Source organism: Nothobranchius furzeri, chromosome 9 (assembly GCF_043380555.1).
Source record: "Nothobranchius furzeri strain GRZ-AD chromosome 9, NfurGRZ-RIMD1, whole genome shotgun sequence".
Classification (NCBI taxonomy): Eukaryota; Metazoa; Chordata; class Actinopteri; order Cyprinodontiformes; family Nothobranchiidae; genus Nothobranchius; species Nothobranchius furzeri.
In genome coordinates, this window is record NC_091749.1 from 63,421,235 (window position 1) to 63,434,491 (window position 13,257).

Genomic DNA, 13,257 nt, shown 5'->3' on the forward strand with positions numbered 1-13,257 from the left:
TATAGGTTGTTTCCCCTGAACAGCTGAACAAGGCTGGACTGTAACTCAATAATTGTTCCCGGTGGAGTTTATGAGATTTACACACATCTAAGCGTGACCTCAACAGTAAACACAAGACCCACAGCAGAGTTCACGATAAACAGCTTCAAACGAGTCAAGGATGAAACAACAATCCAGAAAAACAAAATGTGCCTCTAACCTTCTGAGTTTTTCTTTTTCACTATTTCAGATTAAGATATCAAATCCCAAAAAAATACCAGTCTTATGTTGGATTTGTTTAAATTCAAAAGATTTTTTTTATCTACCAAACTGGCTCTGACCTGTGCGAGAACCTCAAATGAAATTATTGGCGCCCCATTTGCCAGGTCCTGTTGGTTTCGCGGTGAGTGAAGAAGTGGAAGATTGACTAGAAGGTGGAACAAGATGGAGAGGGAGATAAAAACGAGGAGTCTGGATGAAGTGAAGTGAAAGGGAGGTGTGTAAGTGCAGGGGTGCGTTTTGGCCGAGAGGTGGACGGCGATCCAGGACGAAAAATGGAAAGGGACTGATGGTAAATTCTAAAGAGAGGAGGTAGACATGAAGAGAGGGAGTGGAAAGACGAAAGAAGCAGAGCATGATGGGTAGAAATGGGCAGAGGATGGTGATGTTTAATGGAGGGTGAAGGAGAGTGAAAGGCAGAGGGAGACCACGGAGAAATGAAAGCCGGAGGCTGCGAGTGCCCTTTGATCACCCACATTCTGATGATACGCAAATTCACACCTCCGGTAAGCACACGTTGTAAAAATGCAAGCCCACACTTCATGGAGCAGAACATCAACAGGAGCTATGTTCAGTTTAATCAGGCATCTCATCTGAGAACTGAAAGCGTTGTTATTGGGATTTAAATCAAACACACATCAGTAACAGATGGTGGGAATAAACACATCACAACACAATCGGGTGAATTGTTTCATTCAGGCAAGACATGAAGCTTCGGGGGAGGGAACTGGTTCCAGGTGAATGGAGCACCAAATCTAAAATCAAATCGGTCCTAATGAAGAAACCCGGAGCTGCCATCAGACTGATGAAGTCGCTGAGGTGCCAGTAGAACGGCTGCATCAATAATAACTCTTCTGGTAAAAGGAAATGTGCAGAATTTCCTCCGGAATTACAAAAACTCATTAGAATTATTGGAAAACTATGAAACAAAATTCCTCACGAGTTATTTTCTGGCACGTTATCCCAGGAATCATTTTTAAAGAGATGGTGAGATCCATGTATCGTCTTCAAAGTCCGAACCGCTGAAGGGTCTAAACTTGTCTTTTAGTAAATCTAAGAAACAATGCTGGTGAACCAGATGATTGAAAGATGAATAAAAGTGCATTTAAAAACGTAAAAGAACAAAATTATTTTCATTTAAAGTTGTCCAGTTAACCAGTTTTAAAGCCCGATCACTGATCTCTGTGCAGACTTTTGATTCTGGGAGTTTAAACAATTCAAACGTTGAAAACGGAGAAATTCAGCGTGCCAAATAAAGTGTAATTATAAATTAAATAACTGCCCCCCCCCCCCCCCAAAATATCCCTTTGATTTTTTAAGCTGTTACAGACGGGTATTTTAGCATTTTACTTCAGGGTTGTGAGTGTTTCAACGTTTAAATATTAACAAGAAGTAAAATCTGCTTTCAGGAAACTTACTTTCATCCCTATTGATGAAGACAGTTAAGCATAAAATATCACCATTACCTAAAATAAATATGGTTTTATTGCAATTGTGACTGATGACATCATTATTGTGGCTGCGGTCTCTTTAACCTCACAGACATCAGATTGATTAATCTTACTATAATCTTTTTTATTATTTACACAACATGAAATCTGTCAAATTATTTAAAGTAAAGCGTTTGAAGGAAATCCTCGATGATGCAGTCCAACCGTCTGTTGACTGCCAGCATCCTTTTGCTGCCTGTTTCAGTCACAGGAAACAGCCTAATGAAATGGTCCAGCACTGGGACGCGGAGGCGGTAAATCATCCCCCCTAAGAAGCTGAAAGGCACGTTATCCTTCTTCCGAGGCATCACGCCCAAGCATACTTTCTGTTATTAATCACCTGAAAGTGGAGGTTTGCATTAATTTCATCTCTGCTGAAGGGAGAAATAATCTGTGGAGGATTGAGGCTGTGGAAACAGGATGACAAAAGAGTTTCTCATCCAGGCTGAAAGATGGATGAAAGAATCTGACAACAGGTGGGAAGAAAACAACTCCCACCTGATCTGACTCCTCAAATGAGCCGATCTTTTGGGTTGAAGATGAAAAGTACCACGTAAAGTCAGTTGTGGGAGTATTTGTCTGTTTTTTTTTAGATAAATTGAATAACTATTTAATTCCCTCACAGTGTCTGTTTTGTGTTTTCTGCCCCAGGTCCTGCTCTCTGGACTCATCGGAGTGGTGTCATGGAAGAGGCCGCTGTCTCTGGTGGTGAGTTTGCTTTGAACGCCCACGCGCCGTCACTAATCTCACAACTCAGAACAAAGCAGTAAAACGTCAGAGGGAGTGTTTTATTGTCATGCTGTGGACGTGATGTTCCTTCATGCTGCCGAATGTGCTCAACACGTTTCATCACAAGCATGCATCAGAAGCAAAGAAGCATGGGAGAAAGTTCATGTGGTTAAAGGAAATGCTGACTTTTACATGTGACAAATCCAGATGCTGACTTTTCACTGTATTTTAAAGCTTTAAATTACTGACAAACCTTTGGAATCCTGTGATACTTTTTACAGGTGGGACTATTTTCAGTGGAATACTGTGAAATCCTTGCCAAACAAACCTTTTAATGCAATGCTGAAACCCTGTAAAAGCGTATAAACTGGCTTTCACATGCCTGGATACGGATGGTTGTTTAACATTTGCAGCAACTTCTTGGATCTTGGTCCACTCTATTATTTTGTCAGTTGTCATTCAAAGAGTCGTCTACAAGAGACACGGCTCTGAGGCATTATTTAGAAAACTTGTTTTACAGACGTGGACAAAGTTGTTGGTACCCTTTGGTCAATGAAAGGAAAAGCCCCAATGGCCATAGAAATACCTTGAATCTGACAAAAGTAATAATTTAACCAATGAAAGTCACACACTGCTTTTCCACCATGCTTCAACAAAAATATTTAAAAAAGAGAACTCATGGAACAGACCTGGACAAAAATGATGGTAGCCCTAACTTAGGTAATGCTTCCTTTTACAGTCCCCTAATTACTATGTACTTACATGGTAATTACATAGTAAGTTCAAGTGTATGATTGTAATAACGTGTAATTACTGTGTAAAGCAGCATTTACTGGGAATGATTAGCAAACATTTGAATTGAACCTGAGTTACATGGTAATAACTGTTTAAGAACTGTGACACAACATTACACTTTAACTTACTGTGTAATTACCATGTAAGTACTTAGTAATTAGGGGACTGTAAAAGGACGTGTTACCCTAACTTAACCATTTGATGCATGAATTATGAAATCTTCAACCATGATTTTTTAACAGTTTTTTTTTCATTCATCTTTAGGTGTGAATGAAACAAATTTCAACACATATTTTTTGCAACATTTAGTCATTTACAAATAATCTATTACATGTCCACCTCAGTGGACAGCGTGCATTCTGATCATGAAATATGTTGGCTTGGCTTACTGAAGTCCAAATGGAGGGGCTCACATGCAATAAAGTCTTCAACAGCTGTGCTTAATAGCAAAAACTAATAAATAACCATTTTGAGTACCTGTCCACTGTAGTTACCATTATGCATCAAAGGGTTAATATTTTGTTGCACAACCTTATGAGACAATCAATGCAATTGAACAATTCCTGTAACTGTCAATGAGACTTCTGATCCTCTCAGCAGGTATTTTGGCCCACTCCTCAAACAAACTGATGCAGTTGTCTCAAGTTTGAAGGGCACCTTTTCCAGACGGCATGTATCAGCTCTTTCCAAAGATGCTCAATAGGGTTGATGTCAGGGCTACAAGGCATTTGTGGGTGTTTTTAGCTGTTTGTTTTGGATCATTGTCCTGTTGCAAGACCCGTGAACTGCGCGCGAGACCAAGCTTTCTGACACTGGCCAGCACATTTCTCTCTAGAATCCTTTGATAGTCTTGAGATTTCATTGTACACTTTAGCTCAAACGACGACGGATGGTGCAATCAGATGGTTCACCTTGGATCTATTTAGAAAATTTTCTGGACTCTTTAGTTAATCATTCGGTTTATCCGTCCCTTTGATTTGTCAGCAATTTTTCTCCTGCGGCCGCGTCCAGGAAGGTTGACTGCAGCCCCGTGGATGTTAAAGGAGCCATATCACGGAAAATCCACTTTTTGGATCTATTCAGCATGCAATACTGTTGTTTCTTCATGGGAAATACCCCCAAACCCGTTTTTGGCTGCATTCATGCATTTTCCTGTTTTAGCTGCAAAATTTTAATTTTATTTTGAAATTCCTGAAATGGCCCGATGTATAAGATTGGTATGTTACTCCATCATCCTGCTCCCAACTAGGGTTGTCATGGTAACCGGTGTAGCAACAAACCCCGGTAAAAAAGTTGAGAATAATAATAACCATCTTGTTTTTAAAAAAACTATATTATCTCGGTGGATTACCGTGGCTGCGGTGTAGGCGCGGTGACCCTTACCAGCCACCGTATCATCTGCTGAAGTTGCCGGCGGCACATGCGCACTTTGTTGTTTACAGCCAAAACAATCTTGAAGCTAAAGCTGAAATAATGGTCAAAGGAGGATACGGCAGCGCTCAGGACATTTATTATCCCTCAAAGAAGACAAAGTGGGAAGTACGGGCATTTTTTGGATATTTGAAGAATGCCGAGGGAGTTTATAGAAAAAAGCTATCCTGTTTGCAGCACGTGCAGAAAAAGTGTCTGTGAAAGGCAGCAACGCTTCAAATCTCATGACACATCTGCGTGACCATCATCCACAACTCTACAGTCAACGCAAGGCAAGCTAACGTTAGCGTTTTAGCTAAAATGCGTGATCCGAGGTTTTGGGTTGAGGGAGAATGCAACGAGTCGCTATATAAAGCAGCCGCAGTGCCGCTACCTGCTTATAAACCGTGTCGCGGACACCCCCATGTTGAAATGACACTATGCATTACAGGGCTCCCAGGGGCAGATAAGAGTTGGTCTCTCTCTGAGAATAATTATGAATTTAACAATTCATAATTGTTAAATTATGAATTGTTAAATTCATCAGGCATTGATTACTGCCTGATGACATTTTCCCAAATCTGCAAAGCTCACTGGAAGGACACAAACCAAGGACGATATTTTCCTGATATAGGGTTTATTACTCAAGTAAGGGTAAAAAAGTATCTGATTAGAAGGCTACTTGAGTACTGAGTATCATCTGAACTAATATTTTTTAAATGATGACATCAAACAGACAAAAAATAAGAAGTTATGGGCAAATATTGGTATTTTAAAGACTAAAGGGGAAAAATGTAAACAAATAAACAACATAATTACAAAATAACACATTTTAGGCAAAATTTAGACACAAACTGAGGACAATATTTCCTGATATACAGGGTTTATTTAATTGTGTGAAAATGTAACACATTTAAAAAAAATACAGCGATAATACCGAAAACCGTGGTAATTTTGGTCACAATAACCGTGAGGTTAAATTTTCATACCGTGACAACCCTACTCCCAACATCAGGCCCTGCTCCTCTCTCAGAAGCTATAGTCTCTGGTCAGGAACCAGAGGCCATGACTGTAGCTCACCCTGCAAGCCCGTATCCACATTTATTTCATTTCCTTTTTAGTTTCACTGCATTATCTGCCACCCCTCCCCCATCCTGCAGGAAACAGCCTGTCGTAGTCCCTTAAGTTTTATCACCTTGCATCCCCTTCCCCTCATCCTTCCCTCATGCTTGTTCCCCTCCCCCATGTCTGCCCTTTTCATAAAACCTTAGACAAAGACACCAAAAGCTCATCATTTGGGTGCCTTTTAAGTTAAAACAACCTTCATCTTTGTATTTCCAAAAGCATGACAAATTTACTTCCTGCTTTTAAAAGCGCTCCATATCTGGTTTTGTTTTTTTGACATTAGAATCTAACGTTGCGTCCCGACTGAGAAGATTTTGATGTTTCTGGCCCGGCCCCAGTGATGACTTGTGGGTGACTTTTTCACCGGCTGGACGCTTGCAAAGCTGGCAGCTCCACACCGACCCATCTGCCAACATGGGTGGTCATTCTCTGCATTGTGATTGGCTATAGCTGTGTTTGTGTAAAAGATTTGATTTTCTCAGTAGACCTTTCCCAGATTGGTCCTTCACATTATTATTAATAATGCTCACATATGTGTGTGCAGATTAAGCAGAGCGCTTGTTAGCTTAGCGCAGCATAAAGTCAGATGATGCTGTTAGCCGGGCTTTAACCTCGTTGTTTTCATTTTCTTTTGAAAGTGAATCTGCACCTTTTGTAAGTTTGTTTTTGTTGAGTTTTGTTGTTTTCAGCCAGCGTTGGGTCCATATTTTTGTTCTTTGTTCCGATGTCTCTCAGTACTTCATTGATTCTCAGCTCAGGTTTTTGGAAAGATTGTTTCATTTCTTTCAGAATCTGAAAGACCTGGCTTTAGTTTTTATGTTCTTCCTTTTCCTGGTTTTGAAAACCTAGCTTATCTTGTTCATTTGTGTTTCTGCTAACTGTGTTTTACAGGCAGGGATTAAATTGTTGATACCCGTTAAAGAAAGAAAATCCCACAATGGTGACGGAAACAACTTCAAACCTCTTTGGTCGGCATGTAAACATGGAGGAGACTCTTCTGTTCTGGGCTGGTCTGGAGTGAAACATGCTGCTTGGTCTCAGCCACAGGTCAATAAAATAATAACAAAAACAGGACAGAAAACGGCCAAGAATGAATCAGATTTAAACATTGGACCATTCTATGAGCTCAGGGCTTCCTACCGTGGTGACTCACTCACACCTCCCTCTCCTACATTAGTTAGTTACTTAGGCGGTGGTTTAAAGCATTAGGAATCCATCCATTTTCTGAACCCGCTTGTCCACATAGGGTCGCGCGGGGGGTGGGGGGGCCTATCTCCAGTGGTCAACGGGCAATCAGGCGGGGTACACCCCGGACAGAGAGCCAGTCCATCGCAGGGCAACACAGAGACACACAGGACAAACAATCACACACACACACACACACACACGCACACGCGCGCACACACACACACTCACAGGACAATTTAGACAGACCAATCAGCCTAACAGTCATGTTTTTGGACCGTGGGAGGAAGCCGGAGAACCCGGAGAGAACCCGCGCATGCACAGGGAGAACATGCTAACTCCATGCAGAAAGATCCCAGGCCGGGAAGCGAACCCAGGACCTTCTTGCTGCAAGGCAACAGCTCTAACCACTGCACAGCCCACTTTAGGAATCCTAATGTTTTAATTAATATTATTAATATATTAAAACATTAGGAATCCTAACATTTCAATTAATTTTATTATTATATTGAACATTAAGAATCCTAATGTTTTAGTTAATATTATTAATATATTAAAACATTAAGAATCCTAAGGTTTTAATTAATATTATTAATATATTAAAATATTAGGAATCCTAATGTATTAAATATTATTAATAATATATTAAAATATTAGGAATCCTAATGTTTTAATTAATATTATTAATAAATTAAACATTAGGAATCCTAACATTTTAGTTAATATGATTAACATATTAAAATATTAGGATTCATAATGTTCTAATTCATGTGTAACCGGTGTCTTTTTTTCTTTTTGGGAGACAAACCTCTCCTCCTAACCAGGTTATTCATACGGAAGCCCGGAATGGTCAAAATTCCTCAAACGTATTTTTTCCTATCGGCTGATAAAAACGTATTGAATAGAACAGAATAGATTCATTAATCCCACAAGGGGACATTCACTCATTACAGCAGCACACACTCTTAGAGAATAATAACAAGATTACAGTAAAACTGATTCCAGCCATGTTTGCTTTAATAACTTCAAAAACTTCATGCTAATGACCCACATTTAGTGGCTGCAATTACATCATGAAGTTAGCTTAACAGGATAGATTCCTTTTTGCTTAGCAAAATACAACAACTGGTAATACTATGAATGACCTTGATGGAATTTAAATAATTTTACATTCATTCTAACTAAAAGTTCCTGGGAGACATTTGTGACATGTAGCTGTAACTCTTGCTGATAGATGATGTGAGTCCTTGTAACCCACCCCCCGATGGCGAACAGTCGGCACCCAAAGCTCCACATACACCAAAAAACACCCAAAAACAATCTTATGTCTCAGAACACCGTCTCTGCACAACCCTCCCCCCGGCAACCCACCACCACCGTTTAAAAAATCTCAGAAGAAATCTGCCCTCCTCTAAATCCTATTGAACATCTGGAGAATGAACCCTTCCAGCCTGAGACAGCTAGAGCAGCGTGTTTAAGAGGAATGGATAGAGCAACCTTTTTGTAGGGGTAGGTGGTGTATTAGAAGTTACAGAAATCACTAGATTGCTGTGATCATCTTAATAGATCATGAAACAAACTCTTAAGTTAATGAAATGGTCATTTTTACAGAGACCTAAACCATCCTCTCCCTTGCAACCTCCTCCAGCAGTGGGGCCCCATGGCGTTCCATGGCCAGCCTGGAGCAATAAGCCCCCCAGTGTGTGCTGGGTTGACCCAGGGACCTCCTGCTACCAGGACATGCCCTAAACACCTCCTCCTGGCGACCTCCAGGAGGCATTCTGACCAGAAATCTGAACCACCCCTCTTAAATCAAATCAAATCAAATCAAATCACTTTTATTGTCACATCACATGTGCAGGTACACTGGTACAGTACATGCGAGTGAAATTCTTGTGTGCGAGCTTCACAGCAACAGAGTTGTGCAAAAATACAGTAATGTAAAAACATGTAAAATATAAAAATGGCCAATCTAAATATACACATGAATAAAGTAAACAATAAGATAAGAGATATAAATATACAGAGGCTGGTATGTGCAAAACAGTGGCATTAGTGTACAGTATGGAGTGTGTAATGTTGGAGTTTCAGTAGTGAGGGTGAGGTGTCTCCGATGTGTTCAGCAGTCTGATGGCCTGATGGAAAAAGCTTTCTCTCAGTCTGCTGGTTCTGGACCGGATGCTGCAGAACCTCCTTCCTGATGGAAGTAGTCTGAACAGTTTATGGCTGGGGTGACTTGAGTCCTTGATGATCCTCCCCGCTTTCCTCAGGCACCGCTTCCTGTAGATGTCCTGGACGGAGGGAAGCTCAACTCCAATAATCCTTTCAGCACATCGCACTACTCTCTGGAGAGCTTTGCGGTTGTAAGCGGTGCTGTTGCCATACCAGGTGGAGATGCATCCAGTGAGGATGCTCTCAATGGGACAGCGATAAAAGGTCCTGAGGATGCGGTGGCTCATGCCAAATCTTTTCAGTCTTCTGAGAAAGAAGAGGCGCTGCTGTGCCTTCTTCACTGTATTGTTCGTGTGCGCTGACCAGTAAGATCCTCTGCCAGGTGAACTCCAAGGAAACGGAAACTGCTTACCCTCTCCACAGCGTCGCCGTTGATTGTGATGGGGGTGTGTATTCCTCTGCACCTCCGGAAGTCCATTATCAACTCATTTGTCTTTGTGACGTTGAGGGTGAGACTGTTGTCCTGACACCAGTGGGTCAGGGCGCTGATCTCCTCCCTGTAGGGCGTCTCATCGTCGTTGGTGATGAGACCTACCACTGTGGTGTCGTCCACATACTTCACAATGATGTTGGAGTTTCTCGTGGCCGTGCAGTCGTGGGTGTAGAGTGAGTACAGGAGAGGGCTCAGCGCACACCCCCTGTGGAGCACCAATGTTCAGTGTGACGGAGGATGAGGTGGTGCCCCCCAGTCTGACCACCTGGCGTCTGTCAGACAGAAAGTTAAGGATCCAGCTGCAGAGCGAGCTGCTCAGTCCTAGATCCTGCAGTTTCCTGTCCAGCTTCGATGGAACGATGGTGTTGAATGCTGAGCTGTAATCTACAAACAGCATTCTCACATACGTGTCCCTCTTCTCCAGGTGTGACAGGGCAGCATGGAGTGTCAGGGCTATGGCATCATCAGTGGACCTGTTGTGGCAGTATGCAAACTGTAGAGGGTCCAGTGAATCGGGCAGTGCAGAGCAGATGAAGTCCCTGACCAACTTCTCGAAGCATTTGCTCACGATGGGGGTCAGGGCTACAAGTCACCAGTCATTCTTAGCTCTTCTGCTTAAGAGTATTAGGAGTTTCTTAACAGAGAAGCACCAACAACTCTATCCACGTCTTTACACCTGAAGCATATTCAGTTGATTATTCAACCGAGCAAGTACGGGAATGTGTAAAGGTCATTTTAATCTCACATGATTAGGATTATTACAGTTTTTCAGAGAAAGATGAAGGTGACCAACAGGGCCGTTGTGCTGGTCCCTTAGGGAACAGGAACAACATGTGAGGATTTTTTTTCAGGTGAAAAACGATAAAAACAAAAAATGGATCTAGTTCAAATTTAACAGACTGTTCAGTGTAATGTCAAATTTAGAGTGTGAAAAGTAAAAAGGTGCAACAGCACATGCTGTTCTGGAGTCGTCTCTGGTTACCTAGCAACCACAATGTGATCATGAGACAAGCTGCTGTGTTTGCATTCAGTCCACTGAGACTAGACGGCACCTGACAGGACTAAATCATCATCATTATTATTATTATTATTATTATTATTATTGGACTGCAGAATGTTCCAGTAGGTTAAGTGATCTTTTAACTTTTAAAATGTTTGTGTTGTGATGTGAGTTATAAATAGAAATTGTGAAACAGGGCATGGCGAGGAGAACCTGCACTCAGACATATTTCAGTCAAGTTGGTGTGTGAGTCTGAATGTAAATAAGAGCGGTTGTTTTATGTTGTCGTGAGGAACGTGGAACAGAGAAATTCGTTGGAGAAGAATTTCAAGTCTTTGAATTATCTCATTAAAAACAGCATATTTTAATTACACTTACTTCATTTATAATGTTTAATATGAGATTATCTTGCATTGTTTTATTTCATTCTTTATTTCTTTATTTCATTCAAGTGCTCTCAATCTGGTTTTAAATGTGTTCAAGGAGATATGATCAGGTACTTTCCAGTTTTCCTGCAGCCTGCTCCATGCAGAAGGAGCAGAGTGAACGAAAGCCCTGTTGCCCAGGTCGGTGCGAGCAAACGGGACGCAAAGTAACAATTGATCATTTGCTCACAGACTAAGTTACAGTTCTCTGTGACTGAGATTAAGTTACAGATGTAGTTGGGTAGTAATCCAAGCATGGCTTTATAAATGAAATTGCATCAATTTCCCAACCTCCCAGTGGATAAGGAACGCCATCCCACTGGAGAACACAAGTCACAATGATGGGTCAGTGGTCTACAGTAGTAAAACTCAGCGAGGCATGATAAACCACATCAGTCGTACCAAGACACTGCGTTCATATACAAAAGGTCTCCATAATCCAGAATAGACAGAAATGTTGTGGTAACTAGTTGTTTCTTTGTCTCAAAAGTAAAACACAGTTTATTTAGAAAAAAGAATCCCAGTCTGAGTTTGAGTTTCTTTACAAGATTATCTACATGAGTCTTGAAGGAGAGGGAGTCATCGAGCCAGACACCAAGGTATTTGTATGTGTGGACCACCTCTATGATGTTTCCCTCAAGAGTGGTCACTGAAGGCATACTTAGAGGTCTTTTTTAGAGTTCGAAAACAACATTAGCTTAGTCTTGTCAGCATTGAGGACCGAATTTACCTGCAGAAGAGTTTGTTGGACCTCATTAGAAGCTCTCTGTAAGAATTCAACAGCTTTAGTGGGGGGAGTTCCAAAATAGTAGTAAATGATTGTGTCATCAGCGTAAAAGTGCAAAATGGCATCCAACATATTTTGTCCTATGTCATTAATATACATAATGAATAAGAGGGGTCCCAAAACTGAACCCTGTGGTACTCCCTTGTGGACACTCAAAAATTCAGAGGACAATTTTTGATAGCTGCACCATAGCATCTTTGCTGTTTTTGACTGAAGCGCAAAAAAATAAAATAAAAATACAAACAATATGATTGTGACTGAATTGGCAACAATCTTAATTGTGTTTTAATGTGTGTTCAGTTCACACTAACTTCATTAACTATTCAATCACCCCATCCTCCCTAAGTCCATCCATCCATCCATCCATTTTCGTCCGCTTATCCAGGGTCGAGTTGCGGGGGCAGTAGCTTAAGCAGGGAGGTCCTGACCTCCCACTCCCCAGCGACTTGAGCCAGCTCCTTTGGGGGAATCCTAAGGCATTCCCTGGCCAGCCGAGAGACATGTCCTGGGTCTTCCTTTAGGTCTTCTCCTGGTTGGACGTGCCCGGAAAACCTCACCAGGCAGGCGTCCAGGAAGCATTCTAACCAGATGCGCGAGCCACCTCAACTGGCTCCTCTCTAGGTGGAGGAGCAGCGGGTCTACTCCAAGCCCCTCCCGGATGACTGAGCTTCTTACCCTATCTCTAAAGGTGAGGGAGGGAACGTAGATCAACCAGTAAATAAGTAATTTTACAATTTTTTTTCCCACTTTCTGACTCATGGAAACTAAACTGAAGACGATCATCTAAAGTCCATTGTGATTGGATACTTTCAAAAAAAAATTCTCATAGTGCTGCAACTGGTTGTGACTGAAAATCGGGTAAAACCTTTGTTAAATAATCAGATAATGATTCTACTCTGCCAAGTTGTTTCAGTCTGTTTTTACTCTCTGTAATTTTGCACAATTTATCAACTGAAGCTGTTTCTCTAATGTGTTTTCTGGAGTTTGGGTTATTATAAATGAGGTATATGAAACTACCAGAGCTAAATACGGTCTGATTTTAAATCGGGGAGATTTGAGGCTAAATGGGGGCAAAAATTAAACTAAACTTTGCAATTTTATCCAGGGGCGGCATTAGGCCCAGCTACTTGGGCTGAAGCCCCGGATGTTTTATGAAAAGCCCCGGATCTAAATCGCAGAAGTAGCATGCAGTACCAAAGTCCAACAGAGAGGGAGCAGCTGGCAGTAGTTTGTATACAGCCTGCCTGAGCCTCCACTACTGAAGAAGAAGCCCTTCAGCTGCCGGCTTCTTCTACACTCTCTGTCTGAAACGCATGAGTGAAGATGGACATAAGGACGTTTTTTAGACAAAAAGCACAACGACAGAACCCCAGCTTTGATGATACTGG

The 13,257-nt window shown here is 41.5% G+C and overlaps 1 protein-coding gene across 2 annotated transcripts in view; it reads left to right on the forward strand.

Annotated features, from left to right (window-relative positions):
- fam189a1 (family with sequence similarity 189 member A1) overlaps window positions 1-13,257 on the forward strand; it is a 151,176-nt gene that overhangs the window by 66,301 nt on the left and 71,618 nt on the right. For both annotated transcript variants that reach the window (XM_015953149.3, XM_015953150.3), the window contains exon 2: window positions 2,400-2,456. In XM_015953149.3, coding sequence (XP_015808635.3) covers window positions 2,400-2,456 — 57 coding nt within the window. The remainder of the gene's footprint in view (window positions 1-2,399; window positions 2,457-13,257) is intronic.